General features: G+C 38.8%; 1 protein-coding gene across 1 annotated transcript in view; it reads left to right on the top strand.

Moving 5' to 3' along the window:
* The window catches only part of npr3 (natriuretic peptide receptor 3), a 42,435-nt gene extending 19,741 nt beyond the window's left edge, over window positions 1–22,694 (top strand). Inside the window, exons 2-8 of the mRNA XM_053326012.1 lie at window positions 5,619–5,741; window positions 6,655–6,830; window positions 14,641–14,776; window positions 19,120–19,214; window positions 21,054–21,171; window positions 21,293–21,377; window positions 22,583–22,694. Of these exons, the coding sequence (XP_053181987.1) occupies window positions 5,619–5,741; window positions 6,655–6,830; window positions 14,641–14,776; window positions 19,120–19,214; window positions 21,054–21,171; window positions 21,293–21,377; window positions 22,583–22,694 (845 nt within the window). The remainder of the gene's footprint in view (window positions 1–5,618; window positions 5,742–6,654; window positions 6,831–14,640; window positions 14,777–19,119; window positions 19,215–21,053; window positions 21,172–21,292; window positions 21,378–22,582) is intronic.
* Window positions 22,695–22,965: the final 271 nt, after the last annotated feature.

The raw sequence follows: 22,965 nt of genomic DNA, 5'->3' as shown, positions 1-22,965 counted from the left end.
GATGAAGGCTTGCCTGCTGCCATGATGGCATTCCTAGCCAGAGAAAAAATTCTGGCACTTGGGGTGCTAATGGCTGGGACAGCAGACTTTTGCATAGTTTGACCAAATGGGAAAATCTGTTTTGGCCCACCACCAAAGCAGGCTCCCGTGGTGGGAACATGCAGTGTTGTGAAATGATCAAGGAGTGACTAGAGTGGGGTAATGTCTAACTTTCCTCCCACCTTGGGAGTAGCCAAATAAGTAGCTCAAAATCTTGTTTAAACCTGACTTTCTTCCAAGTTTCACCTTGGATGAAAATTAATAGTTTACCATATAGCTGTAAACACCTACATAAAGTTGTTGTTTGCTTGTGTGCAGAATGTTGCAAGGTGGATTTGGAAAAGTGCTCTCACCTAAAAAAAAGTTTATTTATTATTATTATTAAAGCAAAAGAAGATCATTTTAAATTGATCAAGCTGGCTAACTAGTTTTGTTCAATGGAGACACCTGTTACTGTGACTCCCTCCCTTATAGCAGGTCAGATGCTTTACACACAGAGTGGTGCTGATCATGTTGAAAATGACAGGATGGATTAAAAACAACCCTAGGTGTAATCTCACATTATTTTGGTAGCCATAGGCAAAGTTTGCAGCTGAATCAGCTGTTCCATTAGCTTCTGCTGTGATACTCTCATAATGAGTGACTTCTAGACACTTGCTTTGGCAACTGTCTCATCCGCATTCTCAACCAAACCAGTCTTTATGTTCAGCTGTAGCGTGTGCCTGCTGCAACCCAGTTCTTAAAGACTGTGTAAAGTGAATAGACATTTTCTTCTAAACACATTAAATAGGTCATAAATGTATTTCTAAAAAAGGTGTAAAAAGCATTTCAACCATTTAGATTTGAATTGTGGAGCTAGGCTTCACAAACTGTGTTTCAAGATTTCTGTGTTCAGGATTTAGTGGGCGGGTCTGAACGTGGGGGTAATTAGCATAAACCCGCCCCTGCTGCTGTAGAGGTATAAATACATTCAGCACACACTACTACTACTACTACAGTCTACAGTTAGCCAGTTAGCAGAGTTAGCCGCCGAGTTAGCAGTAGAAAGCTCTCAAACGTAGCGTCCATGTTTTGGGTAGAGGTGGTGACTTTGATTGACAGGTGACACTTGGTAGGAGGCGGGGTTTCAGCGAACTCAGCGGGCACTCCCACAGCGTTTGGGAGCAGAGAAAGAGGCTGATTTTTACACAACTTTGAAGCCTAATTTCATATATTTGGCGATTTTTTTAATCATTCAAATTTGGCAGGGTGGTTAACAAAACACTTTTCTGTGGTATGTCAAACTCAGAACACATATTTATTCTTACTTTACACGGACTTTAAGGAAACATTTCACACAGCTCCGTGGCTAAGTTCATGTTACTGGCATTATCATGAACTGTGCAAAACACCACTATGACCCCCTTCCCTGATAATTCCATGTGTCAGTCATGTAGTGAGCAGTTATTGTAATGTATGGCTCCATGGTGGAGAATGTCCTCAGGTCAGTTGTTAGCAACACACTGGCCTTTCATTTCCCTAATATTCCTTTCTTAATATTCTCAAGCAGTGGTGCTTCATAGTATTTCACAGCATGTGCAACCAGTCTCTGAAGCCTTCTCTATGCACTACTGCTAAAGGTAAATATCTTTGACAATGAAATTTACTAGCAAATTGCTGATTTGTAGCCATCTTTTCTCTGTTACAGCAGGCTGTTTGGTGAAGAGTGCTTTTGAGAAGATTTGTCAAGTGCAAGTCACCAAGGCAAGGCAGTTTTATTTATAGCGCATTTCATACACAATGTCAACTCAATGTGCTTTACATAAAACAGAAAAACATGTAATTTGAGAAACATTAAAATATACAATTAACCCCCCACACCCCACACTAATAATAAAAACAAAGTACAGAAAAATAGAAAGAGAGAAATAAAATGCTAGAATAGAGCATTAAATATAAGATTGCAGCATAAAATAATGATTTGCTTTAAAATCATTAAAAGGACATAGAGTGCAAATGAAAAATTAAAAAGTAAAGTGCTTTAAAAGAGCTCAATCATAAGCACAGGAGAAGAGAAATGTTTTTAACCTGGATTTAAAAGTGTTCACTGTTGGGGCTGATTTCAGTTCTGCTGGTAGTTTGTTCCAGTTGTGTGCAGCATAACAGCTAAAAGCTGCTTCACCATGTTTAGTTTGAACTCTGGGCTCAACTATCTGACCTGAGTCAGTAGATCTCAGAGCTCTACTGGGTTTATATTCTACTAACATGTCATTCATGTATTCTGGACCTAAACCATTCAGTGATTTGTAGACCAGTAGCAGAACTTTAAAATCTATTCTATAGCTGACTGGGAGCCAGTGTAAAGACTTTAGAACTGGAGTAATGTGCTCTGATCTCTTTGTTCTGGTTAAAACTCGAGCTGCAGCGTTCTGAATGAGCTGCAGCTGTTTAATGCTTTTTTGTGGGAGTCCAGTCAGAAGACCGTTACAGTAGTCGAGTCTACTTGAGATGAAAGCATGAATCAACTTCTCCTGGTCTGTTTGAGACATAAAACCCTTCACTCTGGATATGATCTTAAGCTGATAGAAGGCTGTTTTGGTGATTGATTTGATGTGACTGCTGAAGATCAGATCTGAGTCTATCAGCACGCCAAGGTTTCAGACTTGGTCCCTAGTTTTTAGAGAGAGTGACTCAAGATGTTTACTGACAGCAATCCTCTTCTCTTTATTGCCAAAAACAATGACCTCAGTTTTGTCCTGATTTAATTGAAGGAAATTTTGGTTCATCCAATTAGTGACTTGCTCTAAACAGTGACACAATGACTGTATTGGACTGTAGTCATCTGGGGACAGTGCTAGGTATATCTGTGTGTCATCTGCATAACTGTGATAGTCTACATTAGAGTTCTGCAGAAAGGCAACATATATAGACTGAACAGAAGGGGTCCAAGAACTGACCCCTGAGGAACTCCACATGTCATAGCCACTTCATCGGATTCATAACTCCCAATGGTCACAAAATAACTCAGCTCTTCCAAGTAGGACCTGAACCAGTCTAGGACTGTTCCGCTGAGTCCTGCCCAAGTTTCCAACCTGTTCAACAGTATACTGTGATCCACAGTGTCAAATGCAGCACTGAGATCCAACAGGACCAGAACTGACACCTTGCCTGAGTCAGTGTTCAACCTTATGTCATTTAACACTCTAATAAGAGCTGTTTCTGTACTGTGGTGAGGTCGGAAGCCTGATTGAAATTTGTCAAAAAGGCCACTGGAGTTCAAGAAATTTCTGAGTTGATTAAAAACCACTTTCTCAACGATCTTGGCTATAAAAGGAAGATTTGAGATTGGTCTGTAGTTGGTTAACATGGAAGTGTCCAGCGTTCTCTTTTTTAAGAGTGGCTTAATGGCAGCCACTTTTAGGAGTTTAGGAAACGTGCCTGATTGAAGTCAGCTATTTATTACTTGTTGCAAATCTGTTTGGACAGAGTTCACAATAGTTTTAAACAAGTCTGATTGCATTGTGTCAAGACAGCATGTTGATGGTTTTAGATGCTGAACTGTTTCCTCTATGGTTTTTTGGTCAACTGTTTTAAATTCTGACATTGCAGTTGAGTTATTCCTGGGAGGTCTTAGGGATTGCATCATTTTATTGTTTTGTTGATTTGTGTTGATATTTTTTGGACTGGATTTTTTCACTGAAAAAGCAAATTCATTGCATTTTTCTGTAGAAAGGAGTTCTGGAGCTATCTGTTTAGGGGGGTTTGTAAGCTTATCAACCGTAGCAAACAGAGTATGAGTGTTGTTGATGTTCTTATTAATAATTTCAGAAAAGTGTTGCTGTCTAGCTTTGAGTAACTCATATTTAAAATTACAAAGACTTTGTTTGTAGAGGTCAAGGTGAATTTGAAGTTTAGTTTTTCTCCACTTACGCTCTGCTTTCCTGCATTATGTTTTTAAAGCCTTTACCATCATAGTGTTCCTCCATGGTGTTTTCTTTCTGCTCAAGGTCGTCTTAGTTTTAATAGGTGCAACAGCATCCATGACATTTGAGATTTTCCAGTTAAATTTATCCAGGAGTTCATCAACTGACTCTGCAGTCACAGTTGGTGACATAGCTATAGCCTCCATAAATGTTGCACTGGTATTCTCATTTATGTACCTTCAACACACAGAAATGATCATAAAGAGCCAAGTCCTTAACATCAACAGAAGAAATATCAACACCTTTAGAGATAACCAGATCCAGAGTGTGGCCTCGAGTGTGTGTGTGGGCCCTTTCACATGTTGCAAGAGGCCAAAAGTGTCAAGTAGAGAGTTCTTTGGCATTACTGTCCATGTTATTGTCTACATGAATGTTAAAATCCCCTGTTATGATAAAAAAGTTATAGTCAGTGCAGATAACTGACAGCAGTTCAGCAAACTCATCAATGAATTTTCTTGAGTATCTTGGAGGTCTATATATGATTAAAAAGATAACTTTTGGATCACCTTTTAATAAAAAACAGAGATGTTCATAAGAGGTAAAATCACCTAATGTAATTTCCTTGCACTGAAATACAGATTTAAAGATGGCAGCAACTCCCCCGCCTTCCTTACCAGTTCGACACTTGTTCATAAAGCTAAAATTTGTTGGTGCTGCCTCATTGAGAATAGCACCACAGCTACATTCAGTCAGCCATGTTTCACTAAGAAGTAAAAAATCTAGGTCATAGGTCATAGGCTTTTCAGATGAGAATGCATGGTACTTGTACTTCTGTTGTATTTCAGAACAGACAGTAGTACAGGTTTCATCTTAAGTGAAGTATTACACATACACTTGATATACCACTACTTCTTGCTGTAATTACCCATCATCAGGCTCCTTACCTTTTCTCTTCCATGATGTTAATATCATAATAACGTGATCAATGGGGAGCATGTCTATATTTCCACTGCCTTATGTTCCCACAGCCCTAATAACACATTGTATGCATTAAGAAATGGCCATACCTGTGCTGTGGGAATGTAGCTCTGAGGGAAGGCCTAATTTTGATGGGAGGAAAATTTCTTGGGGGGAACATAGGGATGACCCAGATCAGTCATCAGAGATAATATCATCATAGAGAAGTAAAGTCAACAAGTCGACTAGTCTGTGCAACTCCTACGACGCACACCTGCTATTTCAATCATGTGTGCAGCAGCACAACATGCAAAAAGGCTGGATGAATGTGAATATAGATCAGCAGATGTGGTGATTATTAAATACTCTGCCATGTCACTAGCTCTGAAAAAGTTGTTGTGCCAATCACAGTTAAATGTGATAACAGCTCAGCAACAGCTTTTCTCCAGGAAATGTGTGGACAGTTCAGCGCATCATGACAAGAACACAAATCCTAAATCTGGAGCCGAAAAGGCTGAATATTGAGTTATAACCAACCAGAAGTGTGTGTTGTGTGTGATTGTGTGTAGAAGTGTGTGTGTGGTTACACTGTAGCAGTCATCAATGAACTGAAAAATTACCCTCAATGATCATTGTAGTTTGTAAAATTGTAAGGTATTAGTGCAAACTGCTTATTCTGACTCATGGCTAACTGAATTTGTGTCTGTCATTTTCCTGCAGTGGTGATCATGTGCATGGGAGCTGACAAAATACGTGAAATCATGCTGGATGCACACAAACGACGGTTGACCAACGGCAATTATATATTCTTTAATGTTGAACTCTTCAATGTCTCTTCTTATGGTAAAGTTTACATCATTTTACTATCTCATTTTCTGTTGTTTTGGTGCTGTAAACTGGGATGTTTTATTTCAAATGCAAAAATGAGTAAAATGAGTAGAAGCTAGCCCTCATAGTGTTGCTAGCCATACACTTTTAACCTACTCTGTGGGAAATGTAAGAATTTCAGTTCAGCATTAGAATATCCAGTACTCAATGCAATCAAGCGAAGCTTTCAGAATTGGCTGTTTATTCAAGTGCTTCCCTTTTAATTAAAACACAGAGTGCCATCACCCTTGTGACACATGGAGAGCTTGTTCCTGATTGTTACTGCCATGCATTTCATTCTGAGTAAAATAGCCTGTGAGAAAGAGCCATAGCGTGCAACAAGCCCTGTGAAACATAGAACTTGTCCTTTAGCTGCCCTGCATCTCAGTGAGTGCATGTTAAAAACATTTCTTGTATTGGGTGTTGCTGCACCATAGGGCCGGGGGTGGCTGGTGGAAGGTTGGGAGATAAGAAAATACTTTTGTGACGCTCAATAAAAAAAATAAAAGAAATACATTTAAAATAAATAAAAAATAAAACTTCAGGTGAATTCTAGTTTTCACAACCATAGATAACAGCACAGTTCAACCCTGTACTGACAGTAAGAGAGACGCTAGTTCATGGTACCTTAGTTTTGTGTAAACGTGAGTTGTTAGCAAAAGCAGCCCCAGCAACCCCAGTAATTCTGAACTCAATGATAACCAAACATCCTGGAAGGAAATTCTTATTTATAGTTTCTATAGATTTTAATGAAAATTATTTTTTATTGCTGATCAAACCTGTAGTTTATCTTTAATGTTTGTAAAATTACATTTTGATTACACATTTATGTTTAAGAATAATGTATGAAAAATGTAATTTGTTCTGTCTCTCTTGCATGAAATTCCAGGCAATGGCTCATGGAAGAGAGGAGACAAATATGACAATGAAGCGAGGCAAGCCTATGCTTCTCTGAACACTGTGACCTTGCTGAGGACAGTCAAGCCCGAGTTTGAGAACTTCTCCATGGAAATGAAAAAGTCCAGTGAAAAAGAGGGGCTTCACGACTGTAAAGACTGTGGAAATGTATGTATGTCTGTCTATTTCACACCAAAACAAAGCATCATCACAGCCTTCAACTATTTTTTTTATATAGCATACACTACAAACAGAAGAGGGCCAAACACAGATCCTTAAAGCGATGGTTCGGCGTAATTTTGTCCTAGCGTCATATGCACCATTACGTCTATCTAAACACCACCTCAGCCCTTTTTTAAAATTTGGTTGCAAACTGGTGGATTTAGAGCCATCAGCCGAATTGCTTAGTACAGGTGCTAATGAAACCGAAAGTGTATCTGGTAAATGACCCCACTAATAATGCCTGGATTGTTATCAAACTTCTACAGTAGTACAAATAGGGTCTTTACTCATAAATCCATGCCTTGAAAAGTTTATAAGTACACCAGGAATTTATTAAAATAACACTTACCTGATGGCTTTTACTCTGCTGCTACTGCTAAAGCTGTAAACACTGTTGAAATCTTGCGCGACCACTGAAATACCGTGTGGTCGCACGAGATCCTGCACAGAGCACATCTACTGTATATACAGTATCTCACAAAAGTGAGTACACCCCTCACATTTTTGCAAATATTTTATTATATCTTTTCATGGGACAACACTATAGAAATGAAACTTTGATACAATTGAACAGTAAATCTATAAGCTATACAAGCTGTACACTTATATCAAAGTTTCATTTCTATAGTGTTGTCCCATGAAAAGATAAAATAAAATATTTGCAAAAAAGTGAGGGGTGTACTCACTTTTGTGAGATACTGTGAGATATATATATATATATATATATATATATATATATATATATATATATATATATATATATGTATGTATACAGTATATATACAACTGTATGGCATGTTGTCCTGTCCTTCTACTCACGTTGATGTCTTCTGCTGTTCTCTGCTTCTTGCTCCTTCTTCACTACTACTAGTCTCTTCCGGCAATAGATAACAGTGTATACCTGATGTTCTTTGACACATCTCTTCTTCACAACACCCTGTAGAACCTCTTACGGAGGTGGGACTTCAACCAGATAATCTATCCTCTGTAAGGATGTCTGATATTATTGGCCCTCCTCGGCCGATATTTATTTAAAAATGTAATATCGAGAAGTATTGGTATCAGGTTTTTATAACAAATGTTTGTTCTATAGGCTTCTGCATTTCTGAGCCTGCATGAATGCAGCATGGGACGTTTACTAGCACACGCTTGATGACGTATAACAATAACACGCTAGACTCGTGGGTCACTAACCATTGCTAACGTGGCTAACAAGTTCATCACAATACAATTAGGCATAATGTGTTAATTCCACAGTAGGAGATATGTTATGTTTTTACAGTCTTGGTGTAAAAAGCCTGCATATATCGGTATCGGGTGATATCGGTATCGGAAATTAAGAGTTGGACAATATTGGAATATCGGATATCAGCAGAAAAGTCAATATCGAGCATCCCTAATCCTCTGCTCTTGCTGACATCATGGAATCATCAGTCTCAGTAAAGTAACCACTCTTGAAGTCAGACTGGTTAGAATCAAGTAGGTTGTTCTGTGAAAGAAAATGAGAGACTTTGTAAAATACAGCACACTTAAGCGATGTTAAGGATGTTAGGGCCATTAAGAGAGTGTGAAAAGGAACTGGTGGCGGTGAGCACTTTAGGAAATGGATGCCTCTGAGGATACATGTAAACATGTCTACATGTCTATGCAGAGGGGCTCAGGAGCTCATCTCTTATCAACAATTTGAGCATCAAGTAAACTGATGGGCCGATTCAACTTCCCATGGGATACAACATTTGAAATGGTAAGAAATAAACAGCATTCAAAATCCATTGAAGTCAGAAAAAACAGCCATGCAAACATCTCTTGAAGCCCCCCATGCATGTTTGTTTATATGCATTCCAGAGAAGCATGTTTCTGTCATAACTCTTCTGTTGGTGAGGCCTGCCAACAGATGTGTTTCAAGTTTCACAACAAGGCTGTAATACAGGGAACATTCCTGCTACTGTAACCTCTCCTGCATTCCATTCCCCACTGTGCAGGCTCCACAAATAACATTTAGAAGACAGTGTTAATTAAGTCATAGTCTTTTGAATAAAATGCCATTTAGTTTGTCATATTTTGTCGTCTGAATTGTTTTAGTTTTAATCCAGTTTTAGTTGACTAAAATCTAATGGGTTTAGTCCAAGTGAAATGCATTATTTAAGCATTTCATTAGAATTTTCAAACTCATATACCCCTGGAGAAAACATCTATTAATCTGTCTCAGAGATTTAACTGTTGTAATATGATACATGTTTTTTTAATTATTATTATGTCTCATTTATTTATCTTAAAATCAATCAGCACAGGCAATGGAACAATGAATGTAACAGTTCTACTTCTCAGACTGATGAAAGGCAGCAATGCCATTAGTGCATAAAAAATCAACAGCATACCAAAACACTCTTGGGTCATGCTTATTTCTATATGAAGAACAATCAACAGAAGAAGAACAAGAGTTTTAATTCTCAAATACATTCAAAGAAAAAGTGCATTAGCCTGTAGGCCATCACTGATTGAAACCTAAATCAAGAAAACATAAACACCCTGTCTTCAAACATTGAAAACATATGTGTCCCTGTCAACAGCAGGGAATGAAACCATTCTTATTCAACATTCTCAACATTAAAATAAATTTGTCTCACATTTAACTAAAAAAGTAACTTACAATGAGACATGTTGTTGAAACAGCATATGAAAATACTCTTGGGTTGGGCTTAAATATATATATATTTTTAAATCTGTTTATTGAATTTTTCAGTTTTCTCATCATGACACAAACAGATCAAACATGTAAATCAACACCTCCCGTAATTGGATCGGGAGGGATGTCCACCTCGGATATGTCCCTAAAGGATTTAAAAATGTCCCTCCAAAATTAAAATAAGCAAGGACAGGTCGGGTGATTGTCTACAGCGATTACATGCGTCGCTTGTACCAGGAAATATCCTTGCCAATCTAGCATTTGTATAATGGACGCAATGTAAAATCTTGCACTGTATAAGGCTATATCTGGCACAAATACTGGTATATGTTGAAAGAGATATAAGAATTTGGGTAAAACAACCATTTTGATAAGGTTAAAATGGCTGACCAGTGAGAGAGGCTGAGACCAACGGGAGAGAGCAACGTTCCAATAATGGGAGAAGATTTTCTTTAAACATGTGACAAAATGACTTGGCAATAAAGATGCCCAGGTGTTTAAACCCACTATTCATCCATTTAAAGGGAAAGATTGAGTGAGGCAATCTTGTGGCAATTGGGGTTATAGGAAAAATTCACTTTTAAAGTCTGTGTAAAGTAAGAATAAATGTGTTTTGAGTTTGACATACCACAGAAAAGTGTGTTGTTAACCACCCTGCCAAATTTGAATGATTAAAGAAATGCCAAATGAAATGAAAGTTGAGCTTCAAAGTTGTGTAAAAAGCAGTCTCTTTCTCTGCTCCCAAACACTGTGGGAGTGCCCACCGAGTTCGCTGAAACCCCGCCCTCTACATGGACGCTACGTCTGAGAGCTTTCTGCTGCTAACTCTTCCGCTAACTCGGCGGCTAACTCAGCGGCTAACTCAGCTGCTAGCTCGGCGGCTAACTCAGCTAACTGGCTAACTGTAGACTGTAGTAGTAGTAGTAGTATGCTCTGAATGTATTTATACTGTACCTCTACAGCAGCAGGGGCAGGTTTATTTTCAGACCCTCCCACTAAATCCTGAACACAGAAATCTTGAAACACAGTTTGTGAAGCCTAGCTCCACAATTCAAATCTAAATGGTTGAAATGCGTTTTACACCTTTTTTAGAAATACATATGACCTATTTAATGTGTTTAGAAGAAAATGTCTGAATTCACTTTACACGGTCTTTAACAAAGTTCAGTTTGTACCTTGAAAATCTGCCAAACTGCTCTAGGATAGACATAATAATAGGAATAGAAGAGGATGGATTGGAAATATACAGAAGCAAGTCATCTGCATACAAGGACACTTTGTGAGTGATCCTACCTCTCACTATACCCTCAAACCTCTCCTCACTGCAAAGCCAAATAGCTAAAGGTTCAATCGCGATTGCAAATAGCAGTGGGGATAGAGGGCAACCTTGTTTCATGCCGCGTTTGAGAGGAAAGAAAGCAGAATGTAGGTCGTTAGTGATAACTGAAGCTACCGGGGCCAAATATAAAAGTTTAATCCACAAAATAAAAATCTTCACTAAACCCCATTTTTCCCAAAACAAAAAAAGATATGTCCACTTTACCCTGTCAAAGGCTTTTTCCGCGTTCAATGAAATGACGATTTCAGGGGAATCAGAACCTAGTGCATGGATGATGTCAAGCAGTCACCTTGTGTTGAAAAAATAATGTCTCCCCTGAATAAAGGTTTGGTCAGGCGATATCTAGGTATGGAACCACTTGTCGGAGACGATTATAAAGGACTTTGGCCAGGATCTTTTGATCCACATTAAGACGCGAGATTGGTCTCCAGCTACTGCAAAGAAGTGGGTCCTTTTCTCTCTTGAACAACAAAGAAATAGAAGCCTGATATAATGTATCTGGCAACCAGCCATTCAAAAATGATTCATTATACATGCGTTGTATTTCAGGACTTATAAGTTACTTATTTATTTAATAACTGTCCACCAGTACAACAATCTTAAACCAATAGCTTCTCTAGCTTGGTCAAACAACATGTAAAAAGAATATAACAAGTGTAACTGGTTCAGTCTATATATAAATAAATATAAAATAATATAATAATATAAAATCCAATGGAAAATAAAATTAAATAAATATTAAATAAATAATAAAGGAGCTGAAATGCTCTTTACAATGGTTTAGTGCAAATAGGAATTAAACATCCATTACAAAAGCATCAGAATATATCAATAGCTTCACTAGCTTGGTAAAACTAAAAAAAAAAATCAGAGGTTGTCCCAACTTGTCAAGTTTTTTCACCACTAGAGGGGGCAGAAGGATGAATGCCAATCCAGTAAGATTCAGAGAGAAAGAGAACATTTCAAGATTTTGCTGTGTTGAGGCTTAAGCCAGACACATAGCACTCAGTGTCAGTGACCTGCTCAAGCAGATTTCTCAAGCTTCTCAAGCTCAGGCTTAAGCATCACTGGCAGATTCTTGCTTAGGAAAGCAAGCATTTCTGCTCTCTCAGCTGTGAGTCTGTTTCGCTTCTCGTCCAGGATGGTGGAGACTGTGCTGAAAAGCCTTTCACTTTCACTTTCAACATATTTGAAGGCCCCACTAATTGTATGGGTCATCTGTGGCAGGAGTTGTTTCCTCTGTAAAATATCCATACAATTGTACAGCAGTGCTAGGGGTGCTTGCTGCACCACCTTCCTCATGCTCCCCCCCGAATTTTGTCAAATTATTTCATGAAGCTGCTGCTGCTTTTTCCACTCGGGGGGCCCTTCCTGGTGGCTCCGAAGCCTGTGCTCCATCAGTGGTGGTGGTCCTCATGTCTTCCTCCAGCCCAAAACCCTAACACAACGTCGTTTTCTGTCAAATTAACAGAGTAACTCCATTGAACAATAAAGAAACGTAGCTTAAATTTAAGCTTTAACCTTAGTATCCACAGTTAGTTATATACTCAGGTAAGACAATTAGTCAAAATCATAGTACTAACCCATTCTAAATAAGTTTAAAAAAATAAATAAAATAAAAAAAAACAGCCAGCTAGTCTGTAAGCAGCATGTATTGAGAACTAAGCATGAACACAAATTAAAACCCAAAATGTAAGAAGTTGCTGCAGTAATACACAGCCTAACATGCTCGCTAAATGCTAAAACATGCTCTTATGTGTATTTCAATTATATAAACCTTGGCAACTTCTGCAGCAGACACAAAACAAGTATATTCTCCAGTGGGATACATATGTAGGTCTTGTGCAGCATTTTGAAAGAAACGTAAGGACTGGCTGCTTTGATGAGGATGATGCTGCTTTTGGTTCCTCAAATCTATTCTGCATCATCTTCAGACTGATCCTCGTATTGTGTGTGTGGTAAAGTGGACTTGATCACATAGTCCTCTGCCTGTTTCAGCAGTTCCTGAATATTGTCATCAGCCACATTAACAAGTGTTTCAAAGGCAGTAGGGCTGGCAAAGCAGGCAGCTGCTGCAAGCGGTGGGAACTTTTCATCGGTCGGCCAACAGCCAAGCAAAACGCCCTTCATCCTTCCTTTCATTTTCTGCACAAGAATGGCAAGCTCTCAGTAGCTAGTGTTCTGTTCAAAGTCAGCAAGGTGGGCACGCAGGTGGTCGAGTGGTTAGATCGCATGCCACATACGCAGCCGACCCCAGTTTTAATCTCGGCCGGACGTCCTTTGCTGCATGTCACACCCTCCTCTCTCTCCTGTTTCCTGTCCGTCTACTGTTAAATAAAGGCGTCTGGAAAAAAAAACAGCCCGGAAACACGGACTTTCCAATTGGTGGAAGGCTGCTCTACCTCGTGAGCCACAGCCACCCCCTTCTCATTTGTAATTTGGCAGACGGAGTCTTTCACTTTAAGGAGTTGTGCAACCATATTGAATGTGCTTGACCAGTCATTGAAACAATAAGGCCACACTGGTCCAATATCCTCTGTATTGCACCAAGAGGACTTGTGAAAGAACTTCACCACTGTCCTTGCTTTATCAAGGACCCTCTTGACACCTGCCCCGTTCTGCACCATGTGGACCACAAATTAAGCACCACAAACGGTGTCCAGTCCATGTCCATGTTGACATAATGGTACCTGACAAGAGGAACACAGCCAAGTAAACAAACTATATAAAATGTTTCTATTTTTCTATGTTTCACACCTTACTGATGGAAATACTTTTACATGAGATTACAAATACAGAGCAGACAGTCCCAACATGACCTCACCTTCCTCTGAGCTTGATTTTTCTCCTCTCTGCTGTGCTGTGTTGAAATGCTGCCACCATATTTCTCCCATTGTTTGTTATTACTGTAAGGACCTTCCCCATTTGTATGTTGCACTCTTGAGTACCTTTGCTCACACATGCCTTGATTGACTGTGCAGTGTGCGGGTGAGCTACTTGGTCGAGTGCCAACAATATGTGTTTAGTTTTATTTTGTTCAACACAAAAGTTGCATAAACTTAGAGCAAGGAATGAAGCTGTCAGTCCTTTTTGTTGTCCACAAGTCAATGCCAGTAGATAGTCTCCAGGCAGCAGCCAGTTTACTTTTTAAATTAAACTAGCTTAATGCCACAGTCTTCTAACTACCTTCAAGCAATAAAGCTATCTTACAAATCCCCTCACATCTGCTACCTTGCTGTTCTGCACCTGGGTTCACTAGCTTAGCCGCTTAACAGCAGATGGAGGAAGTTCTTTGTCATTATGTGTTTGTTTTCCCTGCTGCTTGCTGACCAGCAGCTGATAATGATTTGGTTTGATTTACAAGAAATGCCTCTTTTTTACATTTGCATGAATGTATATGCAATTAGTATTCTTACAAATACACACTATGTACAATACATGGAATACACAATTTCCTAACAATGCCTCTTCCAAACCTACTCTGTACAAAAAACATGCTGCTTTCTGGATTAAGGGCGGAAAACATGAAAGCATTGCTGTTTGGAGGTCTATGTCTTCTGATCATAGGTGACTCAAGAACCATGGATATCCTTTCACTGGGCATGGAATCTGTAGTAACAAGTTGAAGAAAGAATTCAGAAATGGAAATTTATATTATGCTATTGTTCATCATGCTGTGTAAATTCAGTCAGAAGATGTTTTCTGCTTTTTGACTCAATGTTCTCTTTCAGGTCAACATGTTTGTGGAGGGATTCCATGATGCCATGCTGCTGTATGCCATTGCCTTGCATGAAGCCATGAAAAATGGATATAGTAAGAAGAATGGAACAGTGATCACCTCACACATGAGGAACAGAACTTTTGAAGGTAAAGCACACTCAATCAATCAATTAATCTTTATTTATATAGCGCATAATCACAACAAAAGTCATCTCAAGACACTTAACACATAGATCAGGTCTAAACTGTACTCGTCAGGTTTAATTTTAAAGAGACCCAACATTCCCACATGAGCAGCACTTGGCAACAGTGGCAAGAAAAAAACTCCCTTTTAACAGGAAGAAACCTCAGACAGAACCAGACTCAAAGTGGGAGAACATCTGCCTCCACCGGTTTGGGTAGAGAGGAGAGAGAGGAAGGACAGGAGAGAGAAGCACATTGTAAATCAACACTAAAGCTCGCATAAATCAATGATGACTGCCGAACTACTATAATCATTGTTAATAGTGTTGTGTAGTAACATGGAAATGTAAAATGCCTCAAATGTTATATACTACTACTACTGCTACTACCACTACTACCACTAATAATAATAATAATAATGATAATGATAATAATAACAATAATTGTATAATAAAATACATTGCAAAATTAAGAAAGGTATGAGTGCAATAAATACATAAACAATGTACCGGTCCAGATGGGTTCCAAATAGAGTTTTACAATTACAATTACTGGTAAATTATTGTTTATTTTGAGTTCTCTGTTTAAGGAAAATATAGACAGGAGTTACCAGCAGGAGTATGACCCAGGCAATCATAACAGCTCTACTTAAAAAATATATAGGGTCCTACCGGATTGTAGCACCTATGATCCACTAATACCTTACTAAGACTCACAGTTTTCAGTTGTATTACATCAGATCACCCAGGTTTTATTTCTAGTAGGCATAAAGTATGGTATCTTGTTGGATGCGCTCTATTCTTCCCACTCTTCCTGACAAGCAAAGGTGATACTCACTTTAGAAAAAAAAGTTTGATGAAGTTCAGTCAGAACCACCTTAATGTGTTGAAATGTTAACTTTGAGTGTTTCCCATTGCACAGCAACACATGCCAATATTTCTGCACGTCTCCTTTTTCTGTTGAGTCTTGCAATTAAATATCTGGCCATGGCTCTGAGAGCCAAGGAAAAAATCAAGGGCATTAGTAAAGATCACCAATTTAATAAATGGTGGTTATTTGTAGACTGCCTTTTACTGTAAATACCATATTCTTGAAGGTTATTACATAAACGTATACTTGCTTAATTCCCTCTTTTGTTTTGGAACATTCTTTGCCAACTGTGTTTTACTTACATATTGCTGAGTGAATCATGTACTTGATATGTTTTACTTACCCCCTTGTCAGCTGTTGTCAAAGAGTTGGAGCAGGTTGTTACTTAATGTTAGTGTCCAAAAAACAGACTGCAAAACTCCAGCTATTAAATCTGCAACAAAAAAGAGGGAGTCTTGAGTAGAATAAGCTGGATAACATGGCAGCTTACATGGCACCAACATAATGTGTTAGTGTGTGTACAGGGCATATGGGAGGAGGACCCAAATGCAAACAGGTTAAATGAGAGGGGGCTTTCATATTCAAAATCCGAAATACAGCCTCACAGGTCGGAAATGTTAAGGCAGTCCAAAACAGGCAAAGAAGTCATCACAAACAGCCAGACGGTTGACAAACATAGACAAACTGGCAAGCAATGGATAACAGAGGAATACTCTGTGTGTATATAGTGCTGGGACAGATACAGTAATGAGCAATATGTGAAGACTATTGGGTAGTAACAACAGGTGAGCAGTTGGGTATGGGAACCAGACAGGAAACAGGACTGTGGATTTTGTCCCCATTTCTGATAGCAAGTCACATTCTGATATAATAGCTTCAAAGGCAAAATAGAGAGTAGGAATTATGCCAACTACAAAAATCAATGTGTACATTTCCATGTACACGTTGACACATCAGTATTGTATTAAGACAGACTTGAAAAAAATATATTATTAATTTGCATTATTATGCATAAGCATGGATTTCATGCAGTTTAATGTTTCTCATAATGTACACTACTGAAATGATGTACTTGCTAAAATAAATAATTTGAATTAACATTAGTTCAGAATGTCTGAGGTGCTATATATTCACATATGGGGAACAAATGGAAGCTGCTCTGAGCATTTCTGTTTTTGAAGTGCCTCCTCCAAAAGACAAAATCACAGCCAGTGTAAACGGTGACCAAATCATTCTCTTTCATCCCCTTTGTGTTGTGATACATGCGTGTGCATTTACTATAGCTTCATGTCCTGGATTTATGTCCTGTTCTCCTGGGTTGAGTAGAAAGGAGTGCTGAAAATGTGTACACATTTTCTAGTAATTTACTTTTCCTACCTGTTTGCCAATTTTGTGCTGTTATCTGAAGAGAGCAGGAAATATGTGTGTCAACTGTACAGCCAGCCCATACTGTAAACATGCTGTGCTGTAGAGCAGTGCAATGTTTACCTTAATTAAAACTCATACAAACTGCTATACATTATAACCACACACCCTCCTACATCCATCAAACCAGTCAGTTGGAATTCAGCATTTGGACAGTTTATGTAGCAGGCACTGACTAATCAGTGCTCATTAATATCTGCTTCCTTTCCAATTTATCTGGAGATATGATGTTACAATGTACATAGTGGTTACATCCATTGTCTTGATTCATTATTTAGATCACCTTGTGATGAGGTACATGTTCTTGACCATTTATCAGCTACAGAGCTGCACTAGAAGCTCCTCTATCCAATGAAAGTCTTAGAATATTGAATGACACATTATTGTTGGCAATAAGTATGAATTATATTTTGTTGTGAAATTCTAATGACACCAAATGTAGTTGTATAAATACAAGTAAAAAAATTTGAACAAGTCTCATTTTAATTAAATAAATACCATACACACTCTCTATAATGTTATATAAATTATGGCATATTTGTAATGATTTTAAACTTAGTAATATGTATTTATGAATGAATGTATTACATTACTTGTTTGTGATTTTTTTCATACTGGATTATGGATAGTTCTCCTTCATCCTTCCTGTCCACCAGAGGCAGTGCTTTAAGCACTGAATGTCTCCATCTCACACATGCACAGGTGGAGTATCTATACCAACAAAGTCAACTGTGACCCCTGATGACCCCTGCTAACCTATATCTTCTGGTGACATCAGAGGATCTGTTCCTGTTCATCTTTTTACTTTGGCCTGTAGACTGCATGTCACTGAGCTCTAGCTAAAGCTGAAAGTATCAGTATGTGTTTCCTTGTGACAACTTTGCTTGTGACATACTTTCTTGTAGAAAAGAAAGATGGTGGATTCCACCGTATCCTCGACTTAAGGGGACTCAACAGGTTCCTGATGGCCTTGAAGTTCCACATGCTCAGTACTGCAGAGGTTGTGTGTACTGTTGCCAGAGGGGAGTGGTTTACATTAACCTGACATGAAGGATGCCTACTTTCATGTGCCCATTGTGCTACACCACAGGCAATTCCTGTGATCTGCATTTCAACGCCGTCATTTTCAAGTTCTCCTGGGTGTTCCCGTTCAGACTCTCACTCTCCCCACTGGTGTTCACCAGGTGCATGGCAGCAGCCCTCTCACCACTGCAGTTGCGGGGCATGAAGGTCCTGCTGTACCTGGACGACTGGCTTATCTGTGCACCATTCCGGTCTCAGGTGGCTCCTTCTCTCACACGTGGCCCGGCTGGGTCTCAGGTGTATCTCAAAAAGAGTTGCCTGGTTCCTTCACTCTGTACATGGTCACCATGAAGGCCGGGTGGAAGACATCCTCTGCCTCCTTCCCCTCTTCCAAGAGGGCAGGTGGTTACCCTGTGTCCAGTTTATGCGCTTCCTGGGCAAGCTAATGGCTGCTGCAACTGTGGTCGCCTTAGGTTTGCTGTCACTACGCCCCCCTTTCAGGGTCAGCTGACAAGAGGAGCACCAGGTCTGAATGATTACTACTACTACTAGGGCTGTAAGGCGTATCCCTAGAGGCTGTAGCATCACGGGCATCACCTTCTCCATGTACTTGGAGTCCTTGTGGCTTTGTTGTTATGGGTCAACCAGTGCTTAAAGCACCACTTCTGGCAGTCAGGAAGGATGAAATAGAACAAAAGTTTTGTATGTAACAACAGTTCTATGAATCCTGGATCTCAGAATCTCAGATCTCAGTCACTCAGAATCCTTGTGGTTTCACAAGAAGATTCTGTAGGAACAGATCCTCCGATGTCACCAGAAGATATAGATTAGCCGGGGTGATCATGGGTCACAGGAGACTTTGATGGTATAAATACTCAACCTGCTCATGCGCAAGATGGCAAAATTCAGAGTTTTAAGCACTGCAACCTTCTTGGGAGTGTAGCTGTGAAGCTAAAGGATGTTTTTATTGTTTCCATGATGGTGGGCAGGAATTGCTGGTCAAGTGTCTATGGATGGCAATGGGGACAGAGAGGGAGATTTCTCTGTGATGGCCATGACCAATGTCGAGGCAGGACATTATGAGGTAAGAAGCAAAATATAAAAAGGTGAATAATGTGCACATCTAACCCTTGTTGGGACACTTACAGGGCAATAGGATTTAAAGAAGCAAAAAGAGAAAATGAGAGGCTGTCCGCACTGAAGTTTGCAGGCTCCCAATAGATGCCCCAAGGCATCTATTAATCTTCTCCATACTTGTTATTCTTCTACCGCCAAATTTCGGCGCGTAACTCCTCCCATAGCTTTGAGAAAACCCTGACAATATATACATCAAAACGGGCGGCTCGATCGGGAAAGAGGTGCTATGACTTTTGGTGTTGAAATTCCAATTTTTCCCAAAGTTATTCCCAAAAAACCGGGAGATTTCTCCATTGAAAATGAATGGGATTTTTTTGAAAAACCCCAAGAATTTCACCTTGACTCACCTAGCTCACTCATACGTGCACATAGAAACGTGATTCAAACTTTAAAACGGAGGAAAACTTGTGCTCTCTGGAAAAATACCAAACTGTTTTTACATAACATGTAAACTTTTCAAACTATGAGCAGTCAAACGAGGAGTGGAAATCACTTTTCTTCAAAGTTAGAGTGGAAGCGGCAGTTAGCTTGTGTGAGAGAAGCAGTAAAAAATAACCTCAATTTTTTTTTAACTCAAGCTCACGGCCAAACCGTAAAAAGGAGACTAATTTTTTGTCAAAATGTAGACATAGGTGTTGGGATTCATAAAATGTGACGTTGACAGGCGGGGTCGGCACAAAATTTAAACGGGGGGGCCGTGACCGGCGGCAGTACCTGTCTCACTCCCCATTGACCCTAATGTAATTGTCTTTTTTTTCAAAAGAATCTCACTCTGTGTTCACACTGAGCTTACTTGCTCACTTTAAGGAATATGTGAATAAAATAAACACTGTCAGAATCTGCCGACTTCTGTGTCTCTCACAGTGTTTTCGGTTTTTGGACAGGAGTTACGGTTTTCTCATAGTTTGCAATTGTTCGGGACCTTGTCAGAAGCCAAATTCTTCAGAATTTTGAGAATTTTTTCCAAGCAGATTCTCAAATCGCCGTAGCAACCGCAGGGCCTTCGCTGCCTCTACCAACCTGTCACTGAGCTACTTTTTTGTGATTGTCTAATTCCTGTCTGTCTGTTTTGCCAGTTAACCGAGCTAATTCATTTGAATGGAGTGATTAATTCATGTTTACTGTGGACAAAACAAATAGCCTAGTTTTATTATATTGTATTGTATTGTATGATTTGTGGTGTATAAGAAGATTCAACATTTATCAATAGAACAAGATATACATAATTATAATGAGTAATATAATTTCATACAACTAAGTAATTTAAAATTAAAAAAGTATAATAAAATCTACTCTCTTAATGATAAGGTTTACTTAATAATTTCATAAGTGATTATCCTGTCTGTAAAAAAATGAAGTAGACTTTACTTAATTAGTATAAATACATATTATGCTTAAATATGATTAACGTTATATAATGTTTTTAATATTAGTATTATTTAATATTGATATTTCATAACAAGAAATTTCTCAAAACCAGAATATGACTTTTGAACACTGGAAATAAATCATGTACTCGTCCTGGCAGCAGCCCCGTGGCACTCAAAATTTCCCTGGAATTTTCTAGTTTTACGTTATTCATCTTCATATTCATATCAACATATGCTGCAATATTTGGCTGCTTGCAAATTTCAGTGTGCAAAACAGCCTTTCCTTTTATTTTACGAAGCAAAATACAAACATCGTCATGTGTAAGCCCCATCTGCCCTGACAGACTTAAGATGGTAAATATGCATGTGGAAATTCAACTGGATTATAATAAACTGGATTATATACTAACTTTCAGGTGGTGGCCAACTACTTTGGTGTAAATGGAACTTTTCAGCTGCTGCCTGCCTTCAACACTGGCCATTTCACTTCCTCACTGAGAGGAAGAGTGCCCACAAAGATACCAGACAAATCATGTAAACAAACAATACCGCTACCTGAAACTTGTGGAATTTGACTCAGATTTTTTTTGTTAATTCAGTATGTATGATATATGATGGAATATGTGTCTTTATTGATAACTGCTCTTCCAAACAGGTGGACTAGGAGCATCAGCTTTGACTGGAGTCATAGTGGGAGCTGTTCTGGGAACTGTCATGCTTATAGCATTCTACTTTTTTAGGTAACAATAGTGTTGTGATGTTTAAAGACTGTGTAAAGTGAATTCAGACATTTTCTTTTAAACACATTAAATAGATCATAAGTATATTTATAAAAAAGGTGTAAAAAGCATTTAGATTTGTATTGTGGAGCTAGGCTTCACAAACTGTGTTTCAAGATTTCTGTGTTCAGGATTTAGTGGGCGGGTCTGATTAGTATAAACCCTCCCCTGCTGCTGTAGAGGTTTAAATACATTCAGCACACACTACTACTACGGTCTACAGTTAGCTGAATTAGCCGCCGAGCTAGCAGCTGAGTTAGCAGCAGAAAGCTCTCAGACATAGCGTCCATGTTTCTGGTAGAAGTGGTGACTTTGATTGACAGGTGACACTTCGTAGGGGGCGGGGTTTCAGCAGACTCGACGGGTTTGAAGCTTAATTTCATATAGGCCTATTTGGCGATTTTTTTAATCATTCAAATTTGGCAGGGTGGTTTCTGTGGTATGTCAAACTCAGAACACATATTTATTCTTACTTTACACAGATTTATGTTTACAAATTTTATAGGGTGTTAAAGAACTCTACTATGTTATGTTTTCCATTAATATGGCTTTATTAATGAATACTGGAAAGTCTGCTTGTTAAACAAGCTGCAAACATGCATCCACCAGGGAAAGGGGCTCTGCTAGGAACAGTTTTCAAAATAGAAAGCTAAACTACTCAGCTGCAACACATTGAAACCCCTGAAAACCTACCAACAAACATCATCGGACCAATTGTATGCTAAGTGGGGTGTTTCTTATAGTTCAGCACCAAGACTAACAGAAACTAGCTTACTGGCTCAGCCTCATGTTTTATTTCATTTATTTAAACATGAGTTTTGGCTGCAGAAACAGAAAAATTATGTTTTACCATTTAGGTCCCTCATAGTGACTGTTGACTGTTGTCATTTAAAATGTCTGTTACATATAATTGTACGAGTATAAAAGAAAAACTGTTTGCTTACTTCATGTTCTGGATGTACAGCACATGCAGGTCACCTTCGAAGATTTAACAATACATTTACAACACAGATTAGATTATCGTTTTCGAGTGTTTCCTAACAAATAATAAACTCTTTTCTAGCTGCTGCATTCTTATTCCTTGTTATTTTGATGAGTAATGTTTTGGGATAAAGGAAAGGAAAGGAAATCAAATTTCTCCTTTAATGAGATTCATTCCTCTGCAGAAAAAACTACAGGATTACCATTGAGCGACGCACACACAGTGAAGAGTGCGACACTGGGAAGCACCGCCAGTTACGAGAGGACTCCATCAGATCGAACTTCTCAGCAGCATAATCAGTGGCAGCAGTCCTTTCACAGGATCACACATCTGAATGTGACCAAAGACTTTGCAATTGTTGCCAGTGGAGCCATGTGTTAAAAATGAGACTTTTTATGTTTGTATCCTTAAATGTTTTCACTTATTATAACTCAGGACAATTGTAACATTCATAAAGCACTACTTACTTGGATGTCCATCCATACAAAATTAAAGGATTTTATGGATTTATATATTGCCAAGACAAATAGAGGTCTTGTGTTTAGGGGTGATAAACAATATTGGCAG

The sequence above is a fragment of the Scomber japonicus genome, chromosome 9, assembly GCF_027409825.1.
Source record: "Scomber japonicus isolate fScoJap1 chromosome 9, fScoJap1.pri, whole genome shotgun sequence".
Classification (NCBI taxonomy): Eukaryota; Metazoa; Chordata; class Actinopteri; order Scombriformes; family Scombridae; genus Scomber; species Scomber japonicus.
The sequence above is the reverse complement of the archived record's forward strand: the minus strand, read 5'-3'. Positions and strand labels throughout refer to the sequence as shown.